General features: G+C 43.7%; 1 protein-coding gene across 1 annotated transcript in view; it reads left to right on the forward strand.

The window, feature by feature from the left end:
- The window catches only part of DDOST (dolichyl-diphosphooligosaccharide--protein glycosyltransferase non-catalytic subunit), a 337702-nt gene that overhangs the window by 251747 nt on the left and 61821 nt on the right, over positions 1 to 24134 (forward strand). Inside the window, exon 10 of the mRNA XM_044063179.1 lies at positions 3997 to 4103. Coding sequence (XP_043919114.1) covers positions 3997 to 4103 — 107 coding nt within the window. The remainder of the gene's footprint in view (positions 1 to 3996; positions 4104 to 24134) is intronic.

Genomic DNA, 24134 nt, shown 5'->3' on the forward strand with positions numbered 1-24134 from the left:
GCGATATGTATCAGTGTGTGGTGGAATGGTTGTGTGTGTGTGGTGGAATGGTTGTGTGTGTGGTGGAATGGTTGTGTGTGTGTGGTGGAATGGTTGTGTGTGTGTGGTGGAATGGTTGTGTGTGTGTGGTGGAATGGTTGTGTGTGTGTGGTGGAATGGTTGTGTGTGTGTGGTGGAATGGTTGTGTGTCTGTGTGTGGTGTAATTTGAGTGTGTGTGTGTCTGTGTGGTGTAATTTGAGTGTGTGTGTGTGTGTGTGCCTGTGTGGTGTAATTTGAGTGTGTGTGTGTGCCTGTGTGGTGTAATTTGAGTGTGTGTGTGCCTGTGTGGTGTAATTTGAGTGTGTGTGTGTGCCTGTGTGGTGTAATTGAGTGTGTGTGTGCGCCTGTGTGGTGTAATTGAGTGTGTCTCTGTGTGTGTGTGTGTGTGTGTGTGTGTGTGTGTGTGTGTGTGTGTGCCTGTGTGTGGTGTGATTGAGTGTGTGTCTCTGTGTGTGCGATGTAATTGAGTGTGTGTCTCTGTGTGTGCGGTGTAATTGAGTGTGTGTCTGTGTGCGGTGTAATTGTGTGTGTCTGTGTGTGTGTGGTGTAATTGTGTGTGCGTGTGTCTGTGTGTGGTGTAATTGTGTGTGTCTGTGTGTGTGTGGTGTAATTGTGTGTCTGTGTGTGTGGTGTAATTGTGTGTGTCTGTGTCTGTGTGTGGTGTAATTGTGCGTGTGTCTGTGTGTGGTGTAATTGTGCGTGTGTCTGTGTGTGTGGTGTAATTGTGCGTGTGTGTGTGTGGTGTAATTGTGCGTGTGTGTGGTGTAATTGTGCGTGTCTGTGTGTGGTGTAATTGTGTGTGTGTGTGGTGTAATTGTGTGTGTGGTGTAATTGTGTGTGTGGTGTAATTGTGTGTGTGTGGTGTAATTGTGTGTGTGTGGTGTAATTGTGTGTCTGTGTGTGTGGTGTAATTGTGTGTGTGTGTGTGTGTGGGTAATTGTGTGTGTGTGGGTAATTGTGTGTGTGTGTGTGTGTGTGTGTGTGGGTAATTGTGTGTGTGTGGGTAATTGTGTGTGTGTGTAATTGTGTGTGTGTGTGTGTGTGTGTGTGTGTGTGTGGGTAATTGTGTGTGTGTGTGTGTGTGGTGTAATTGTGTGTGTGTGGTGTAATTGTGTGTGTGTGGTGTAATTGTGTGTGTGGTGTAATTGTGTGTGTGGGGGTGGTGCAATTTTGTGTGTATGTGTATAAGTATGTGGCGGAATGGTGCGTGTGCATGTAATATGCATCAGTGTGTGGTGGAATTGTGTGTGTGCTCACGCATGCGTGTGATATGTATATGTGTTGTGTAATGGTGTGTGTGTGCATGTGATATGTAGCCGTGTGTAGTGGAATGGCATGTATGTGTGTGCGTGTAATATGTATCAATATGTGGTGGAATGGTGTGTGCGTGCGTGATATGTATTAGTGTTTGGTGGAATGGTTTTGTGTGTGTGTGTTATGTATGAGTGTGTGGTGGAATGGTATGTGTGTGCATGTAATATGCATCAGTGAGTGGTGTAATGTGTGTACGTGTGATATGTATCAGTGTGTGGTGGAATGGTCTGAGTGTGATATGTATTGGTGTGTGGTGGAATGGTGTGCGAGATATGTATCAGTGTGTGGTGTAATGGTGTGTGTGTGTGATATGTATCATTGTGTGCTGTAATTGTGTGCATGTGTGATATGTATCGTGTGTGTGGTGTAATGTGTGTGTGATATGTATCAGTATGTGGTGTGTGTGTGCATGTGATATGTATCAGTGTGTGTGTGAGATTTATCAATGTGTGGTATAATGGGTGTACGTGTGATATGCATCGGTGTGTGGTGTAATGTGTGTGCGTTTGACATGCATCAGTGTGTGGTAGAATGCTGTGTGTGTATGTGATATGTATCCGTGTGTGGTGGAATGGTGCACGTGTGATATGTATCCGTGTGTGGTGGAATGATGTGCATGTGATATGTATCAGTGTGTGGTGTAATTGTGTGTATGCATGTGATATGTATCACTGTGTGGTGTAATTGTGTGTGTTTACGTGTGATAAGTATCAGTGTGTGGTGTAACTGTGTGTGTATACGTGTGATATGTATCAGTGTGTGGTGTAATGGTGTGTGTGTATACATGTGATCTGTATCAGTGTGTGGTGTAATGGTGTCTGTATACATGTGATATGTATCAGTGCGTCGTGTAATGGTGTGTGTGTATACGTGTGATATGCATCATTGTGTGGTGTAATGGTGTGTGTATACGTGTGATAAGTATCCGTGTGTGGTGTGATGTGTATCATTGTGTGTGGTTTAATGGTGTGCATGTGTGTGTGGTGTAATGGTGTGTGTGGTGTAATTATGTGCATGTATGCGTGTGGTGTAATGATGTGCATGTGTGCGTATATGTATCAGTGTGTGGTGTAATGGTATGTGTGTGTGTGCATGTTTGTGTGATATGTATCATTGTGTGGTCTAATGTGTGTGGTGTAATTGTGTGTGTCTGTGTAGGGTGTAATGGGGTGTGTGTGGTGTGATGGTGTGTGTGTGTAATGTGATGGTGTATGCGTGTGTGTGTGGAGTGATGGTGTGTGTGTGTCTGATATGTGTCAGTGTGTGGTGTAATGGTGTGTGTGTGGGTGTGCACTGTATGTATTTGTTGTAGCACTAGAGTTGCTCAACCATGAGTTTAGTCCTGTTGTTTTTCGAGAGTCTTTTGACTTTGCAGTCATTTCCCCTTGTGGTGGTAAACTGCTGTGCTGCAGTTTCACAGTTCTTTGACCTTTGAGTTGGTATACAAACTAAGGGGTGTTGAGGCAGAGCCCTGATGTAAATGCATTGCTTTCTGCCTGGCATGTTTAACACTTAGGAACGTGTTTTTGTATTCTGTATGCAGATAAACACAGTACTGCTACTTTTGCTGTCAGTAGTAGAAATAAGCAAAATAATGCTATGTTTTGCATTTAGAATCACAAGGCATGAAAAGTACTTCTGCACTTAATCTTATGTGATTGCCAGTGAGTCCAGTGAAATGTATAGTCACTGATTTGTTCAGTAGTGTGAAGGTCAGCTGAAGTTTCAGGTGACTTTTGCTGACGCACTCGTAAATATTTATTTTTATTTAACTTGCTTTACTGGGTATGTAAACTGGCCTAAAGACTGTTTATTGTCTGCCACACTAAGAGGCGGTAACAGATTTTCCAAAACACATTTATAGATTACCTTCCAAGTTGCATTGCAAACCAACATTTACATTCAGATTACATTATCACCAACATTTATAGTTCAGTAAATAGTGTATTTTCATGTTTACATGTACATTTGTACAAACTGCTGCATTATATAAAGGGACACTAACGCACTGTATTTACATTTTTACATTGGTTGCATAGCTCTCATTGAGTATGGTTGTTTGCAAATTGCGAACTATAGTGCAATGATTTTTTTTTTAGTCTGGTAGCTTGAGTGAGTCACTTAACCAGACATTGCTCCCAGGTTTCTCCTGAAAAGGGACCGTCTCTCCAGTGGGCCTAGCTGAATAGCAAAAATGGGTATTGTTGTAGCTTAAGCACCATATCCGCAGATCTTAGCTGGCTTTGTGTAACTTCAGATATTTGCTGGGGTGTTGTGCTTTCAAAAGAGGGTTTACTACCTTTTTTGTATTTTTTCTGGTAAAGCATGTGTGTTTGAGTGTTTTCTTGATGAAAAAGTGTATGGGAGCACTATTTTAGTGTAGCTGATTCCTTGAGGACACCTCAGCCAGAAAGGTTCTCATGTTGCTCTGAAGTCTGTTCAAATAGATGTGGTGACTAGCAGGATGATGATCATAGATGTATTCTGGCAAATAAGATAATATGGGCAGCAAGTGTAGAATATTGGAAATCAACCACATCTTTATTAAAACTGTATCTTGTTCTTAGTTGTTTTTTTTATTATTTTTGTATTAGTTTTGAATATACGCTTTTTTGATGGTTGATTGTATTGATATTTTTTAGGTGACAAATACAGTGTGCAGTTTAAACTGCCGGATGTATATGGAGTCTTCCAGTTCAAAGTTGATTATAACAGGCTGGGATACACACACCTATACTCTTCCACACAGGTAAAGAAAAATGTTTCAACACTTATTTACTTGTGAAATGTTATGTATTGAATATTTCTTAACCTTTCAGCTTGGCATGAGTTCCTCCACTGCTTTGTTTTATTTTATTTTTTCTGTGAGCTGATGTTCATGTTTTACTGTTGCAGTCATCACCTGTGGGTTATCCCTACTGTGGTAGCCCTCAGCTGGCCCGAATACCAGAGTCAGTGTTTTTCTGCATCTGCTGCTGTCACTTGCTGGCTGACGTTAGGTCATCAGCTATAAAGGAAGGCACCCGATGCCATTACATCAGTTTTTCTTGCCATGGAGCCAGTAGCAGAAGCAGTTCACAAGTGTGCCAGTCGGTCGCTACTAGAGTTCGAATTACAGCTGAAAATATCTAAAACTAAGTACCTCGTTGGGGATCCTTTTTTCTTGCACTAATAGAGGTCCAAAAAGTTGTCTCGCCTGTGGAAAGCAAATACCACACCGAGACTTCCATTCATACTGCGTCACTTGTTTAGGCCCAGACCACGACATCCCCCATTGCCAGTTCTGTGCCCTCTTTAACACTAGAACCATTCGTCATAGAGCTTTCTGTAGCTAGGTATTTTCATCTTCCATCTTCGCATTCCAAAATGGAGTCAGTCAGCCAGCAACCCGTAGACATTCCGAAAAAACATAAGGACAAAGATAGAGACAAGACCACACAAGGCTAAGCGGTCCGACGACTCTACCACTAAGCAGGTAATCAGTTCTTCGGAATTTTGAGGCGCCTTCACAGCCCCTGATGCCCGACTCGATGCCTTCGGAGACCTCTGTGGTTGTCTCTGCCTTGGTTGGGTCCGGAGCCACGAAGCAGGCACTGGCTTCCAAGGAAACTTTTTGCACTATCGAAGCTAGACAAAAAAAAAATGTCTTCTCTTTCGACTACCATTTCTCTCAGACTGGTGAATACTCTTAGGCGAAGAGGCAAGCCCATTCCTAGGGTGGCCTAATGGGTAAGGTGTTTGCCTTACAAACACAAGGTGCAGGGTTTGAGTCTTACAAGGGATAATTGGCTAGGCTTACAATGGCCCGCAAGGGCAGTTAGCTTAGTACTAATCTATGCATCTATGAAAACTACCTCTAGCCACCATTTTACCCCTGTTCCACCACCCCAGGCCCATTTGCTCAAAATGGCGGAGGATCTTATCACCCTTATCAGGGTTAGTTAAGCAGCACCTTTCTAAAAGAAAAAGGTACCCTTCCCCTGAAATACTGACAGAAGAGGAGTCTGAGGAGTCTGATTACTCAGATTTTGAAGAGGAACAGCAACCTCTTACTGCTTATGAGGATTCATATGCAGGGGAATCCATTCCTTCTGCCTTCCCACCTGAAGATCTTTCTTTTGGGGAAACCCTTCGCCCTCAGGGAACATTTACACTGGGAATCCCAGGATTTCCCTCAGTCTAAGGAAAGAGAGAGTTTCTAGACCTGCCCCAGCACAGACCCTTGGCCATCCCTCCTATCTTACAGGTGGTGGATGATGTTCATAGGTTCATAAATTAGTACTAAGCTAACTGCCCTTGCGAGCCATTTTAAGCCCAGCCAATTATCCCTTGTGAGACTCAAACCCTGCACCTTGTGTTTGTAAGGCAAACACTTTAGCCATTAGGCCACCCTCCCAAATCCCCAGCTTCCAGGAATGCAGCTTAACTCCTGACACCTCACCTGCTTCCAGAAAACCTGACTGGTATTATAGAGTACCTGGTTCTCACAAATACCTGTAAAGAAATCCTGCTGCAGATCTGGAGGTCATTACACAGAGACCAAAAGGAGCTAAGACTAGTTTTGCAAAGAATCCTACACCTTCTGACAAGGATTCCAGAGTTCTCGACAGATTGGGTAAAAAAATATACACCTCTGCAACCTTAACTGTCAGAGCACTCAACTGTCCGTTCGACATGTTAAAATATCAACAACACACTTTGGAACTATTAAAGCAAAAGATTGCAACCTTTCTTGACTGTGCCAATTTGAAAGAGTTAGCAGATTTACTGCACTCTACTTGCCAGGTAGCTAAACATTCTTTACACTGTGGATATGAAACCCTAGAAGCTTCAAGCAGGGCAGCAGTGTCAGGTTCTGTCATTAGGAGACCTGCATGGTTGAAGGAACAACCTCTCTCTCATCATGTCAAATCTAAATTACTTGATGCATCCTTGGATAAGGACCGCTTGTTTGGAGTAAAAGCAGAAGAGGTGCTTAAAAAAATGGAAGACAAAGCAAAGTCTATGCAAACTGTAAAAGATTTCCTTCAGGTACAACTCCTTAGGTTCAGCAGGAATTTTCCCTCAAAACACTGGTCATTTCCTGTACCTACCAGACAGGGGCAAGGTAAGCCCCACATGGACAGACCACCCAGAATCCTACCCCAGGGACAGCAGAGAACCAAACAGTGGACAACTTCCAGTCCTAAGGCAGGGAGTTCTAAGCCATCCCTCTATGGCAAAAACTCTCAATGACTTCCTCTCCCCCCCTCTGCCCTCCTTTCACTCACCAAAAACTAGGAGGAAGGCAAAGAGAATTGGCTTTCTGTAACAAAGGACCAATGGTTCGTAAAGATCATTTTTCAGGGGATACAAACTCCTTCAACGAACTCCCAATTCCAAGAGGTTACTCAGACTTGCCTCCAAATCAGTGGGTAGAGGCTTTGAAACAAGTACAAACTCCATATCCCAAGGGGCAGTAGAACCTGTCCCCTCAGATCAAGCAGGCAAAGGCTTTTATTCCAGACTTCCTTCTTCCCAGGAAAGGGGGAACTTTGCGCCCCATCCTGGATCTATCCATTCTGAACACCTTCCGGGTGGTTCCCAGATTAAAAATGTTAACTTTGCAGCAGCTGCTGCCTATTTTTATTTTACATTTGTTTACCGGGAAGGTCCGACTGGATACAGGTCCATTTTCAGCAGAGGCCCAGGGAGAAAAGCTCCAAAATGCTAAGCACAGAAATACAATACAAGACCATATAATAAAAAACAATACAATGTAATACATTGAAGAAAAGTGAGAATAGAATACATATCGGAAAGTAAACGACAATAAAAGTTGGCAATTCATAAAGTACATGCTATGCTGACAAAAAATGCCTCATTAATTACCCTAGGTCTAAAAGATGCCTACCTCCACATCCCTATAAGGGAATCCTGCAGGAAATTTCTTTGTTTCAGAGCAGGCTCACAACACTTTCAGATGTTTATCGTGTTTCACTGCTGCAGTCATTACACTTGGGTTATCCTGCCATCAGGCGGTCCCGCAGTCGGCCAGAGTTCCAAAGTCTTGGTCCGGCATTGGTTGCTGTCGCTTCTTCCCTGACATCAGAGCGTCAGGGGTATATAACATGCAACAGATGCCATTTTCTTCAGACTTTCTTGCCATGCGGTGCCTGAAGCAAAAGCAGTTCGCAAGTGCCGTTCGGCCGAACCGAAGTCTTCTATAAAGCTAAGTACGCCATTGGGGAAACTTTTTCTTGCCTCAGACCAATGTGAGTAAAAGTTAATAATTGTATTTCTTGTGGGAAGCAAATACCTCATAAGGATTTTCATTCTTACAGTATCCCATGCCTAGGCCCAGACCACAACGTCACTAGTTGTTGGTTTTGTGCTAGATTTAACAAGTGCACTAATAAACGTCAGTTTGATTTTGCCCAACATTATTTTGGCAGAAAATTCAATTATACCATGCCGTCGGAACAACCGACGACCGGGATACACAAAAAGCGCAGAGACAAGGACAGGCATCAGAGGTTCAAAACTGACGACGAATCCTCTTCTAGGCCAGTCGCCAGTTCTCCGGTTTTCAGCGAGGCGCCTTCGCAGCCCCTGACGACAGCTACCTCAGAACCACAGGCCGCCTCAGACTTCCACGTGGAGATGGCTGGGCCTCTGGATACTCAAGATTTAGGGCCTACCGAAACTAACCCTTCAGAGTGATCCGGAGCTGCTGAGCAGCCCTCTGCTTCAGAGGGTGTATTCAGACCTACTCAACTTACCATCAAATCTTCTGCAAGTCTAAAATCCCTTTAAAGACAAAGAAGCAAGTACAGCATTCACCTGGACAGGCCTCCATGCCTAAGAAACAGATGCTCAAAATGGCCGAAGACTTCATTACTCTGATCAGGAGTTCCCATCTCCCTCCTGATAAAAGGCCTAGGCAGGATGCAGACTATGACTCCTCTGACTAGGTTTCCATTTCTTCTGATTCCTCTTCAGATCAGGGATACTCTTTACCCCCTATGAGGATTCTGATGCTGAAGAATCAATTCCTTCAGCCTCTCCTCCAGAGGACTACTCTTTTGGGGAAACTTTACATACCATGAGGGAGCATTTCCATTGGGAAGGCCAGGATTACTCAGAATCCAAGAAAAGGCTCAGAGACTTCCTTTTATTGCCTCAGCACAGACCCCTTGCTATTCCGCCAGTATTAGACATTGTGGATGATGTGTTCTCTGAATCCAGTTTAAATCCTGATTCTTTGTCTCCTGCTCCAGTCAAACCAGACAGATACTACTGACTCTCACAAATTTCTTTATAAAAGCCCTGTTGCTGACCCAGAAACTATTTCCCAGGGTCCCAAAGGGAGTAAAGGCTTCCACAGCTAAAAATCCAGTTCCCTCTGACAGAGATTCTAGAGCATTAGACAGATGGGGGAAGAAAGTGTACACATCTGCAACTCTAGCAATGAGAGCTTTAAATTGCCAGTTTCACATGCTTAAATATCAACAATTTTTAATGTCTCAATTAAAACAAAAAATGCTTCCAAATTCAGAACATCCTGATTATAAGGAAATGCAGGATTTATTGCATGCAGCAGAACAAGTGGGAAAACATACTTTGCAATGTGGTTTTGATTCATTAGAGGCTTCTTGTAGAGCAGCAGTTACAGGTTCTGTGATTCGAAGGCATGCTGGGTTAAAAGAACAAAGTTTACCTGATCATGTTAAAGCAAAATTATTGGATGCACCTTTACAGCAGGATGTCTTATTTGGAGTTAAGGCAGAAGAGGTATTAGAAAATGGAGGATAAAGCAAAATCTATGCAAACAGTAAAGGATTTCTTACAGGTTCAGCCTCCTCTATTTAGCAGAAATTGTCCTGCAAAAAATTGGTCCTTTCCAGTTTCAGATAGACCACAAAGGGGCAGATAAACGTTAGCCCCAAGGTTCTTACAGACCTCGACAATGGGGTGCATCAACCAAAAAGGAGGGGAAGACAGGCCACAACCTTATAGGAAACAGTCCCAGTGACTTCCCCCTTCAACTGCCAAGCACTTTCCTCTTGGCAGCCCCCTTGGGGGGGAAACTAGAACTTTTTTCTCACAATTGACATATGATCACCCAAGACAAATGGGTTCCGAATATTGTATCTCAGGGTTACAGGTTCCACTTTCACACTTTACCAAGGCTAAAAGGAATGCCAAACCTGCCACAAAATCAATGGGCACAGAGGCTCAAAAACAAATTACAGCCCTCATGGAAATGAGAGCTATTCAAAAGGTACCACCACAGGAGCAAGGACAAGGATTTTACTCAAAACTTTTTCTGGTCCCCAGAAAGGACAAAACCTGGAGACCCATTCTGGACCTTTCTTCTCTAAACACTTACCTGGATGTTCCACAGTTAAAAATGTTGACACTACAGCAGCTTCTTCCCATGCTGGGCAAGAAGGCATGGCTCGTAAGTTTGGACCTCAAGGAGACATACCTGCATGTCCCTATCAGACAAAACTGCAGAAGATACCTCAGATTCTTAGCAGGTTCAATGCATTACCAATTCTCTACACTGCCCTTTGGCTTATCTACTGCGCCCAGGGTCTTCACAAAATGCTTGGCACCAGTAATTGTATTTTGCAGACAAAAGGGGATTCAAATATACCCATACTTGGACGACTGCCTTATTCAAGCGGAAAGCAAGGACATTCTTCTAAAGCATCTGGCGTTTGTAGAAAGCTTGCTAATTTGCCTAGGGTACACAGTAAACGAAAAGAAGTCAAAACTAGTGCCCTCACAAGAGATAATATTCCTAGGTGCCAGCTTAAATACAACGGCCCAGATGGCTTATCTCACGCCAGACAAGCAAGGACACCTGACTCAATACATTCAACTGATGGCAACAAAAACCCAACTCCCTGCAAGAAAAATTCTGCAGGCCTTGGGGTTCATGGCATCTTGCATACTACTAATTCCATATGCCAGACTGCATATGAGGAAATTACAATGGTACCTAAAGAATGTTTGGTCTCAACACTGTCACAGTCTGGAAACAGTAATACCACTTATTCCCTGCCTACAACAGGAGTTTCGATGGTGGGCACAGGCATGTCACCTCAACAAGGGACAACCTTTCACTCAGCCCCCAGCCAGTCAGACACTGACAACAGATGCTTCGGATTACGCCTGGGGAGCACACATGGCAGGAAAATGTATTCAGGGCAAGTGGACCGCAGAACAAAGGCATCTTCACATCGATCAAAAAGAGATGCTAGCTGTGCAAAATGTCCTAACAGCTTTCAAGGACCTTCTACATCCAGGACAACTACTACTAAAGACAGACAACACCACAGTTATGTGGTACATAAACAAGCAAGGGGGCACTCATTCATACCCCCTCTGCAGGCAAGCCACGACCTTGTGGAATACAGCTGTAACCTTTCAAGTTCATCTGCAAGCACAGTTCCTGCCAGGAGAGAAAAATACTCTGGCAGACGACTTAAGCAGAAACATCATGGATCCACACGAATGGAAATTAAATCCACAAATATTCAGCATGATAACACGAAAATGGTGGAGCCCGGACATAGATCTGTTTGCCTCCCCACTGAATTCTGCAGAAGGACTTACCACACACAAGCATGGAAAGTGGATGCTCTCTCATTCAGCTGGAAAAACCTACAAGTGTATGCATTTCCACCTCTGCCTCTCCTTTCAAAGATACTCCTAAAAGCCAGACTAGAAAAGCCAAAAATGATCCTGATTGCCCCAGACTGGCCACGCCAGCACTGGTACCCAATCTTAAAGAACTTAGCTCAGGGCCCACCATGGATTTTGCCTCAAGTTCCGCACCTTCTAACTCAGCAAAACAATCAGATACTTCACAGCCAGCTCAAAACATTAAACCTGACTGTATGGCAGATTACTTAATAAAGCAGACTACACCTCTCACTAAAGTTGTGATGGATGTTATTTTGGAGGCCAGGAGGCCTAGCACCAGGAAATCCTACTCAGAAAAGTGGAAGAGATTCTGTGCCTGGAACCATGCTCAAGGCCTTGACCCTCTTGTCCCCAGCATTCCTCAGATACTACAATATTTGACTGAGATGCTGGACAAAGGCCTATCTTTTTCATCCATTAAAATCCATGCCTCTGCCATCTCTGCTCATTACAACACAGATCCACCAATTTTCTCGCATCCTTTGCTTAAACAGTACCTCAGAGGGGCTAAAAACACAAGACTACCCCGTAGAGCTCCAACTCCAACTTGGGACCTCAACTTTGTCTTGGAGAAATTAACTTTACCTCCTTTTGAACCAGCAAATTCAGCAGAATTAAAATGTCTCATGGAAAACTGCTCTGCTCTTGGCAATAACTTCAGCACAAAGAGTTTCAGAGTTACAGGTACTAATGGCAGTGGAACCTTTCATCATTTTTCATCAAGACAGGGTGTCTTTAAGAACAAACCCTACTTTTATGCCAAATGTGGTATCAAGTGTGGCCTTAAACCAAACTATTCATTTGCCAACATTTTATCCAAATCCCCAGAATAAAGGGGAGAGACATCTGTATACATTGGACATACACAGACAGCTACGCTACTATTTGGACAAAACAAAAGCCTTTAGAAAAACTGAGTAATTGTTTGTAGCTTATGCTGCAGGATCACAGGGAAAAGCTATTTCAAAACAGACCATTTCTAAATGGCTAGGGCACTGTATACGTTTCTGCTACACACAACATGGAAAACCTGTACCTAGCAACATCAGGTCTCATTCCACCAGAGCTACAACCACTTCAACTGCCTACCTCAGAGGAGTACCTACCAAGGATATTTTGGAAGCAGCAACTTGGATTTCAGTGCATACCTTTACCAAGCATTACCACCTGCCTCTTTACTCAAAATCCAGAGCTGGCTTTGCCACTGCAGTGCTGCAGGGCCTTATAGCCACCACAAATGCTTTATAGCACCAGCCACCCAACCTCAGCTTTGGGATTCTACCCAAGTGTAATGACTGCAGCAGTGAAACACGATGAACATAGTACAGTTTTGTACCTACCATAAATGTAGATGTTAGTGTCTTCACTGCTGCAGTCCAGGTTACCCACTCTCCATCCCCACTATCTTTCCTGGGAATTATCTGTACCTTACTACCTATACAACCTATTTGGTGTATTTGCTTGTAATTGAAGGAATTGGTTTTCATTTTTTATGTATCTGTTATTAGCAATGTATATTGCCTACCTATTTGGGGGCACCTGACATCTGGGGCAAGAAAAACTGAAGAAAATGGCGTCGGTTGCATCTTATATACCCCTGGCGCACTGACGTCAGGGAAGAAGTGACAGCAACCGACGCCGGACCAAGACTTTAGAACTCTGGCCGACTGCAGGACCGCCTGACAGCAGGATAACCCAAGTGTAATGACTGCAGCAGTGAAGACACTTGAACATCTACATTTATGGTAGGTACAAAACTGTACTTTCTCTGTGCTACCCATTGGCTTATCTACTGCTCCCAGGATATTCACCAAATGCTTAGCCCCGGCCATAGCCTTTTGCAGACAGAAAAATATCTAAATCTACCCTTATCTGGACGACTGCCTCATTCAGGCAGATTGCAAAGAAGAGCTCTTCAAGGACATCCTCTTTGTCAAAACCCTCCTAACCTCCTTAGGGTACACCAACAATGAGAAGAAATCAAGGCAAACACCCTCCAGGAAGATAATTTTCTTGGGGGCACTCATTGTTGGACACAGAATCCCAAATGGCCTTGCTATCCCCAGAAAAACACAGCTTCCTGTCTTTCTATTTTACCCAACTGGCTTCCAGAAGTCACCTCACTGCGAGGAAGTTCCTGCAAGTCTTTGGGTACATGGCATTTTGCATCCTTCTAATCCCTCTGGGCAGGCTTCACATGAGGAAGATCCAGTGGTACCTAAAACTTCTGGTGTCAACACTCCCAGCTTCTGGAGACCTCTTTACCTCTGATCCCTTGCATAAGGGCCAAGTTTCTCTGGTGGGCAGGGGCCTGTGCCTAGAACAAGGGTTTTCCCTTCACCCTCCGCCCAACCGGGCAGACCATTACTACCCATTGCCTCAGTCATAGCGTAAGGTGCTCACCTAGAACGCAGGTGCACCCAAGGTCTTTGGGATGCCCAGCACCTTCCCTTACACATCACTCAGAAGGAACTGATGGCAGTACAAAAGGCTCTGACATCCTTCAAACCCAATCTCAGGCCAGGGGTTCTCCTAAGCAAAACAGACAACACCAAAGTAATGTGGTACATGGGAGGTACCCTATCCTACCCTCTGTGCAGGCTAGTCGTGAACCTCTGGCTAGCAGCTTCTTCCATGGGACTACATCTGATAGCCAGATACCTACCAGGGATCAACAACACCCTGGCAGACCACTTAAGCAGCTCCACAGAAAAATCTTTTTACAAATCACTCAGGTGTGGGGGACTCCGGAGGTGGATCTCTTTGCTTCGCATCCCAACCACCAGCTGGAAAAAGTCTGTACCAGGGAGCATCACCACCTGGCCTGAAAGGTGTATGCCTTGACCTTCCCTTGGAACCCCCTCTGTGTACACATTCCCTCCTCTGCCTCCTAGCCCCAGGGTGCTGATCAAAATAAGGGAGGAGAGACCAAAGGCCATCCACATTGCTCCAGATTGGCCCAGACAACATTGGTACCCCTTGCTTTGCAGCCTGATACAGCTTCCCAGGCAGCTCCCCCTGATCTCAGACCTCTTAACTTGGGGTGCCAGACTTGCAGACTCTCAAACTGTCAGGATGGCTAATACTTCAAAGTCAGTCAGGGAGCCGCTGTTAAGCAAACTGTTCCTACACATTATCATAGAGGCCAGATGGCCCAGCACCGAAAATCTTATGCAGGAAAATGGAAAAGATTCTGCTCCTGGAGCTAGTCCAGAGGGGACTGTACCTTACAACCTTCCATCCCTCTTATCCTGGACTACCTAGCGGAGCTACTTAATAGTGCTTTCTCCTTCTCTATTAAAATCCACTCCTCAGCCATTTCAGTTCATTTTGGTACAGACCAGCCCCTGTTCTCACATCCCTTAATTAACCAGCCCCTGTTCTCACATCCCTTAATTAAATAATTTCTTAGAGGGGCTTCTAATATCAGGCTTCCCAGAAGACCTCCCATTCCAGCCTGGGACCTGAATTATGTTTTGGAAAAACTTACCTCATCACCCTTCGAACCTGCTGCTTCAGCAGAGCTAAGATTCCTCTCTTGGAAGACTGCTTTTCTCCTAGCTGTCATCTCAGCCAGAAGGGTTTCAGAACTTCAGGCTCTGATGGCTATTGAGCCCTTCCTCATCTTCCATGCAGTCAGGGTCTCCCTGAGGACTAATCCCTCCTTTATGCCCAAGGTGGTATCTAATGTAACTCTCAACCAGTCCATACATCTACCCATCTTCTTTTCTAACCCTCAAAACAAGAGGGAAGGAATTCTGCACTCGCTGGACATACACAGACAGCTCAGATACTATCTGGACCGTACTGAACCTTTCAGGAAAACAGACCAACTTTTTATCAGCTTTGCCCCAGGGGTGGAGGGGAAGCCCATTTCCAAACAAACCATTTCCAAATGGATATCACACTGTATCCATTTCTGCTACAGTTTGCATGGGAACCCCCCCCCCCCCAAGTCTATCCGAACCCATTCCACTAGGGCAGCCTCCACTTCCACAGCATTCCTTAGAGGAGTTCCCACCAGGGGACATCCTGGAAGCTGCCACCTGGACTTTTGTCCATACCGTTACCAAGCATTACCACCTTCCTCTATTTTCTAAGGCTAGGGCAGGGTTTGCCTCTGCAGTTCTGCAGGGCATACTGACCATTTCCTAAGTCTCTTAATAATTCTGCCATCCATTTCCTCAGGTTTGGGGATCCTCCCACAGGTGATGACTGCAACAGTGAAACACGAAGAACATAGTACAGTTGTGTACACTTACCATAAATGTAGATGTTAAGAGTGTATTCACTGTTGCAGTACTGGTTTCCCACCCTCCTTCCCCCTTATGTCTTCTTCTTTGGGGAGACATAAGTATCTAGTGGTGACTTTTAGCCACCAGTACCACTTCACTATTTTTATTTTGGCTTCTGGTGGGTTAGGGCAAGATAAACTGATGTAATGGCATCAGCTGCCTTCCTTTATAGCACTGACGACCTGACGTCAGCCAGCAAACGACAGCAGCCGGCGCAGAAAAACATTGCCTCTGGTATTGGGGCCGGCTGAGGGCTACCGCAGCAGGGATAACCCACAGGTGACAACTGCAACAGTGAATACACACGAACATCTACATTTATAGTAAGTGTACACAACTGTACTTTATGTATACTGCAACAGTGACTACACACGAACATCTACATTTATGGTAAGTGTACACAGCTGTACTTTATGTATACTGCAACAGTGACTATACACGTACATTTACATTTATGGTAAGTGTACACAACTGTACTTTATGTGTACTGCGACAGTGAATACACACGAACATCTACATTTATGGTAAGTGTACACAACTGTACTTTATGTATACTGCAACAGTGAATACACTGGAACATCTACATTTATGGTAAGTGTACACAACTTTACTTTATGTATACTGCAACAGTGAATACACACTAACATCTACATTTATGGTAAGTGTACACAACTGTACTTTCTCTTGACCTGATCATGCTGCAGACAGCTGTGCTGTGCCTATCAGCACTGTTGGTGTTTGTGGTGGTCAGAAAACGCTGTTGGTTTTATTGCAGCAGTAAGTGGCATGTCCTGGGCAGCTTCCTCAAATCATATTTAGGTGGTTTACATGCGAACATCTGTAATTTCCTTTCCTGTTTAACAGTGTTGTGCGCAATAAAACATCACAGCCATAACAGAGAGCTCAGTGTCTGTTATTCTAAAAGTGTATTAGTTCTGGTTTAAGCACTTGGGCTTCAGGCCAGTTATTTTACGTAAAGAAGGATTGCGATCTGCACTCTTGTGGGAGGAGAGGCTGGACTCTGCCCTTCTGAGCAGGGAATTTCTGGTTAGAGGCTTATAGTGCCTGCATGTTCAAACTGTTTCTTACTGAAATTGGTACACCTTGTTTGCTGTAGCATAGACTAGATCCAGGCCTGCTGAATCTAGCTTTATTTGTATGCTTGTTGTTTGTTTATTTCCCTGAAACGCTAATTCCACCTAAAACGCGGCCATTTAGCACTTCTGTGGATCCCTAGTAATATCTGCATTGCTTACTATACCTATTTCCTTGTTTCACTTGAAAGAAAGTTACTGTTTGTCGTTTTTGCATTTAAGTTACCTGTAACGCATTGCATTTAAGTTACCTGGCACTTGCTCACTAAAGCAATTATATAAGTCAGCTCTAAAAAATTAAAAGCACTACACCCTCACAAACTCCCCTTGAGTACCTTGTTCCCCATTGGCCCTTTTTTTCAATTATAAAGGAATTCCCAATACTATTCTAGCATGTCCAAAGGTCAGTTGTCAATCTCCTCCTGGTGAATCTGGGAATCTTGAGGCAATGTTACAACTGCCTCATGTACACAGACAACCCTCTCCTCCTCCCAACAAATTCCAACACATGTGAGAGATGCCCATATAGCCAAACTGGAGGCTAAGGTCAGGAGGAGAAGGAAACCACACTCACTACAATTCCAGTCTCACATAGACCTACCACGACAACAAACCAAACACATAAACACACAAAAACATACTCTGAGGCTCTAAATAAAAATCTGCCTAAGCAGCAGAGACCTCCAAAGCAGACACCCAAGCAACCTACACCAAAAACAAACACGCGGCAACACACAGCTCACAAAGCCAGTGTGCCAAACAGTCACATAAACAACACACCTGATACACTTGTAACAGGTGACTCTATTGTCAGGCACACTGACGTCCTGCTCACCAGGCTGAACAAGGAGAAGGTCACGGTGAGCTGCCTGTCGTAGGATCCGCCACATAACACAAGCACTCAGGTCACCCAAGGCAAGTACAAATATGACTCAGTCATTGTCCATGCTGGTGTGAATGACCACTACATGAAAAGAGACATAGAGGAGCTCTCTGAGCATGTAGCCCAGGCTGACCTTGAGTAGCATCTTCACCAAGAATGATGCCACAATATGAAGACAAGATGATCAATTTCAACAATTGGTTTAAGATCCAATGCCTGTCAGCCTGGGATGACATGCTCGGATCGATAAGCCACGATGCTTCTAGGGACGGCTTGCACCTGTCACCGATATTGGCAAAGGCTCTTGCTACCCCCATAGTGCCTTTTAGACAAGGCTCAAAAGACAAACCCACCTCCATAGGTATCATAAGGATAAGAAACTAAGAGTAATGCTACTCAACGCCAGAAGTCTAAACCTCAAGATGCACAAGAGCACCCCAGCACTACCAGGTTATACCTCATACCATGCATACCCACACCTCCAGGTTGGTGGCACAGCACAAAGCATCAGAGACTATCCATGTGCAACTAACTGTGGGTAAAACTTCCTTCCAGTTTATAGCCTGCTACAGACCACCCTCCCAAACACAGGAACCCACTTGGCCTTCCTGAGAATACTGGAAAATATGAAGGTCTCTCCAAACACCATTATATTGGACGACTTCAACTACCCAAACATAGACTGGGAGCATTACTCTAGCTCAATTTATAAACTCAAATGCTATGGAACAACTTGTTACCACTCCCACAAGAGGGAAAACATACTGACATGATCATCACCAACATGGGGACACTATGCTCCAGACCAGAAGTGTATCCCCTGGTCACTGGTCAGACCATAAACTAATCTCTCTCATATTCACATCCCCACCCCACCCCCTCTGCAAGATCAGACCACAAACCAATTCACTGGATACCACATCCCGACCCCACCCCCGCCCAGAAAACCACAGTGAAAAAAACTGAGGCAAAATCCTTCAAAGCCCCGGCCTGTGGAAAATAAGGCCCAGACCGCAGAATCCTTTATAAACGATTCTATGAACACCTTCAGGAATGCATGCCAAGACCCAATCCTCCAAAGGCAGACGCCCTCTGTGGTGGACCCCAGCCATAAACAAAACTATACAATAGGAGGAGGAAGCTACTACATGATAGAGCAAAATCCCAAAAAGGATCAGATCAGTAAAAGTAAAATGTGGCACTAATAAAATCGCCTAGCCTGCCAGCTTCAGAAAAAAATTGCACGCGGTAACTAAGGATAATCACAAGGCTTTTTTAGTTATGTTAGGAACCTGGGTGGGAATTCCTAGATATGCTCAGAATTAGTCCAAAATGACAAAAATACACCAAGCCCACAGACATTGCCAACATCCTAGCTGACAGGTTCAGTGCAAACTTCTCCCCTCTCCCCACCAAAAGGGCAAATATCTTCAACAGAGTGCTGCCCCCTGACATCTCAGATGCTCAGGTAAGAGCCGCCCCTCCAAAGCAAAAACACAGCATCAATGGGACCAGATGGTGTCGATGAACTCAGAAAAGCTAAGCCCAAACATAAAACTACTGTTCAATCTTAGCCTTACTACAGATATGTACCCAAAGAGTGGGAGACAGCAACAGTGGTCCCTCTCCACAAAGGTGGTGCCTCAACGGATCCTGGAAACTATCACCCCATAAGCCTGACTAGCTTGGTCTGCAAAGCTATGGAAAGGATCATCATGGACCCATAAATAAAAGATATTTGGGACCTACAGACACTGGATCCTACCCAGTTTTTTTTTTTTAGGCAGAGATCCTGCCTCTAAAAACCTGGTTGATTTCTTTGAAACAGTCACCAAGGCCATTGACGAGGGAAGGTGGTCCACACAGCCTACCTGGACCTCTAAAAGCCTTCGATACAATACCCCACTCGGCATTATAGATAAGCTCACCAGCTTAAATATAACCCCTATGTCACTAGATGGGTTGCAACTGGCTCAAGGACAGAACCCACATGGTTAGAATTGCTGGAGCCATGTCAGACTCCAAACCAGTTACAAAGGCGCCCCACAAGGTTCAGTCCTGGGACCTCTCTTGTTCGGTATATATCCAACGGAACGAAGGGTGGCTGACTGACCAAGTTCAGATGACTGCAACAACTGCCATAAATCAACTCTCCAGCCGACACAAGCATCCTCCAAAAGGGCCTCATAGAAACAGACAACTGGTGCCAGAGCCATGGCCTCAAGCTAAACTCCAAAAGTGTATAGTCATCCCCTTTGGCAAAAAAAGTGCCCAGTGCCCACAAATTACCACATAGGTGGTAATCCATTAAGTACAGAAGAAGTCATTAGGGACCTGGGGACCCAAGTTGATAGCACCTCATTTGACAAAAACCGTGGCCAAAGTGGTTAAAAAAACATTTATATAGCCCCACCTAATCATGAAGGATTCACATTCTAGATCAGGGAGGTCATTGTACCCTTTACTCATCCCTCATCAGGCCCATAATTGAGTACAATGCCTTTTGGATGTACCTTACCAGACACCTGCAGCAACTGGAAAGACCCCAAAAGTACCTCACCAAGAGGATCAAAGGGCTCAAACAGATGCCATATGCTACCGGTTAAAAAGAAAACTCCAGCTCTACTCATATACCGCCTGCTCAGAGCGCGATCTGTGCCTGACGAAAAAAGCCATGTCCAACCCGAATTAATGGACATGCTGCACCTCAGAAAACTTGAACCTCAGCACTGAAATAAATAGTACATGCTGGAGGGACAGATTCATAACCTCACTCTGGAATAAAATCCCAGTCCAGGTTAGGCAGAGTCCCACATTGACTCTCTTCAAGAGGAATCTTGATGAGTGGATGGGAGAGCTATCACTTCTGTGTCACTGTTAGACAGAGGCACAGTGTACTAACCTCAAAAAGGCATAGCAAAATTAATTTAAAATGGTGGGGCTAAAGCAAAACACTCTGGCTAGGCTTATAAATGCCCTAGGGCAGATAGCCTAGTATGAACCTATGAACCTATATGTCCCTGTTGTCTTCTCAGTTCATATTCCATTGATTCTGGCTTTGTTTGCATGATGGTAATGTCAGAGGTGGGGAGCAGACACTTGTTCTGGCTCTGTTTGCATGATGGTAATGTCCGAGGTGGGGAGCAGATGCTTGCTGCAGGTGAACTAACATGGTAGCTTAATGAAAGTCTTGAAGTTGTGCTTTCCTTGTACACACTGGGAAGTATCTTGTGTAGAACATGCATGGGGTGCTGTACATAGCTCTTGTGATGCAGCGTTTTGTCTTTCTCTCTAGTTCAATTTTGTTTATGTATGTATGTGTTTCATTTTTGTTTGGGGTCCAGCTGATAAAGTCCTAAGGAAGAAAGCTCCAAAGTTTGTATAGAAATTGTGCAGTAATATGAGAGCAATAGGATGTATTTATTGGTGACTCTTTTCTTAATAGACTTGAAGTTGGGTAAAATGTTCATTTAATGTAAAGTTAAACAAAAAGGTAATTACAGTGCAGTACTTAGATAATATAATGACCAATACAGTGTAGACATCTTACTGTAGCCATGAGCAAGCAATGTGCAGTATCAGATCAGAGCAGGATCTGTCATGCACTGTCGCAAATAATAAACTAAGAATCTCAGCACAGGCAGAAACACTTAGAAGATACGCAGATAAATATAAAGGAAAAGTACAAAATAAGCAATTTATTGATGACCCAAAACATTTTATACAGATTTGGCAAGCAAGGCAAAAGGAATTGAATCACCACCAAGTAAAGAAGAAATATATACATTTTGGAGAAACATCTCTGAAGATCTTGTGGAACATAACAAAGATGCTAAATGGATAGAAGAAGTAAAAGAAAGAATAAGAAGTTTAAAGGTACAGGATATGAAATGGGATGAAGTAACGGCCAGGCAGATTGAAACAAAGTTTAAGAAAAGCTCCCACTTGGAAAACCCCAGGCCCAGATGCAGTACCTAACTTCTGGCTAAAAGTATTAACATCTTTATATGAAGATTTAGCCACGAGTAAGAACTGTTTGTGCCCACCCTGACCAGACACCAGCCTTGATTAACAATAGGAAAAACAATAATCCTAGTTGAGTAAATCTGCAAGTTAGCCTAAAAACTGTACTGTACAACTTGCATTCTATCGATGTGTACACTATACACTAGAATTGATGCTGACAAAGTTTATAGTCTTCAGGAAGAAAACTCAATCATGGCAATAGAACAAAAGGGTAATAAAAGAAAGTCATATGGAACAAAGGATCATTTGCTGTTAAATTAAGTCATAATGGAGAACTGTAGAACTGTAAAATGGAAGTATAGCATGGATAGACTACAAAAAAGCATTTGACAGTATTCCACATTCATGGATAAGAGTGCTTAAAAATGTATAAGATACACCCTACACTGATCGATTACATTACAATGACCATGAAACAGTGGCAAACCACTTTCCAGTTGAGCCATGATAAAGACAAATTGTTATTAGAGGGATAAAAATTGAAAGGGGATATTCCAGGGTGATTCTATCACTGCTGCTATTTTGTCTTGCCCTTCATCCATTAAGTTGTTTACTTAACAAATTAGGCCACAATTACAATTTGGCTCCCAGAAAAAAAGCGTAAAGACTTCTCATTTTTTTTTGTAGATAATTTAAAACTGTATAGTTCATCAGATAAGGAACTGAAAACTACAAGTGGTTGAAACTTTTTCAAATTATTTCATTTGATCTTGATTAAATGTGCAAAAGCAACCTTTAAAGCAGGAAAGCTGCAGCACCAAGAAAACATCAGTTTGGGACTGGAATGTGATATACAAACTTGAGCAAGAGGGAGTGTGTAAATATTTGGGAACTGAAACATCAACAATAAAACATAAACAAATATGAATAAAACTTCCTAAGGAATAATTTAGAAGACTATAATTAACACTGAAAACAGCATTGACATCTAGGAACTAAGTCCAAGCTATTAACCAATTTTGCTGTTCCTGTCCTAACTTAAAGTTTTGGAGTGACTGACTGTCCACAAAAGCTGCTGGATAGATTGGACAGGAAAGTAAGATGGATGCTTAATGCTCAGCAAATGATTTATACAAATCAGTGCATACCAAAATTGTATACTCCTCATTCTGAAGATGGTATAGGTCTTCTCGAAATCGATTGCATGTATAGATCTGCAGTCATGGGGCTACATACATATTTGCTGACCTCACAAAACCCAAATGTAGTGACAGAAATGTAGTGACAGTTTTGAAATGGGAGGAGAATAAATCTAAGATAATTTCCCTTTTTAGTTTAGCAGAAGCATATCTGTGTCAAGTTGGAATAGAAAGCCAACCAAAGTAGATAAAAATCAGGATACTGGCTAAGGTTCTTGCAGCCCCGTTAGTGCCTTTTTTAGGCAAGGTTCAAATGACAAATTCACCACCGTAACAGGAACAGGCAAGCAAAAACTCAGGGTGATGCTACTCAATGCTAGAAGTCTAATAAATCTCAAAATGCACTCACTCGAGGCACTCCTTAAAATGGAGAACATAGATATCTGTGCAGTGACTGAGACCTGGTTCAAGGCTCCAGAGAGCACCCCTGCACTACCAGGCTATAACTCATACCACACTTTTCGGCCATGTAACCTGGACCGGAACACCAAAGGCGGAGGTGTGTCCATATTCATTAAGGATATCCACACCTCCAGGCTAGTTGCTCAGCATAATGCAGCCGAGGTTATCCAAGTGCAACTAACTCTGGGCAAAACTGCAATCCAAATTGTAGCTTGCTGCAGATCTCCCACCATGCCCCAGGATTCCCACTCCTCTTTTCTTGATGTACTGGAAAATATTAGGGTTCAACCAAACACCCTAATAATGAGCAATTTCAACTACCCCACCATTAACTGGGAAAACTACTCATGTACCAACTCCTTCACTCAACGCTTTCTGGAATTCATAAACTCCAATGCCCTGGATCAACTTATCCACACCCCCCCACCAGGGGCAACAATATCCTAGATCTAGTTATTACCAACATGAGTGACCGGTGTTCCACACCTGAAGTCAATGCCTCATTGGTCCAATCTGACCATAAGCTAATTACCCTAGATATCCACATCCTGCCCCCACCTCCCGTTAAGGAAACCATGGTAAAAAATTTCTCCAAAGCCAACTTCATGCTTCTTAAGATAGAAGTGGTGAACTTCATGACACACATGCAGACAGTTACGACTACTGAATCCTACACAATTGCACTTTATAAGCACTTACATGAGTGCATGGATCGTGCTATCCCAAACAGAACCAAGACTCTAGCCTCCAAAAAAAGGAAGCCAATCTGGTGGTTCCCTGCCATAAACAAATTGTACAACAGAAGGAAGAAACTGTTGCAAAAGAGAGTGAAATCCCATGAGTGGAGGAGCTCCCTGGTCACCCTCAGTAAGAAGCTGCAATCCCTGATAAAATTCTCCAAAGCTAGTTACGAAAACAAAATCGCCATTGATTCTAAAGACAACCGCAAAGCATTCTATAGCAAGTGTCAAGAATCTCAATGGCAACACTCTGATCTGCTCTGAGTCACAGCACAATGGCACTAAATATACAGACCCAACTGATATTTCCAACATTCTGGCAGATAGGTTCGGTGCTAACTTTACCCCCCTCTCACCCCCTAAAGAGCCTATCTCTATACCGGAAGAATGCAAAGTTCCTCTAATCACGACTGCACAGGTAAAAACCACACTCTCCAAAGCCAAGAACACAGCATCCATGGGACCAGACAACATCCCAGGCTGCGTTCTACACTAACTACAGAAC

Source organism: Protopterus annectens, chromosome 2.part1 (assembly GCF_019279795.1).
Source record: "Protopterus annectens isolate FY-2018-M chromosome 2.part1, PAN1.0, whole genome shotgun sequence".
In the NCBI taxonomy this organism is placed as follows: domain Eukaryota; kingdom Metazoa; phylum Chordata; order Ceratodontiformes; family Protopteridae; genus Protopterus; species Protopterus annectens.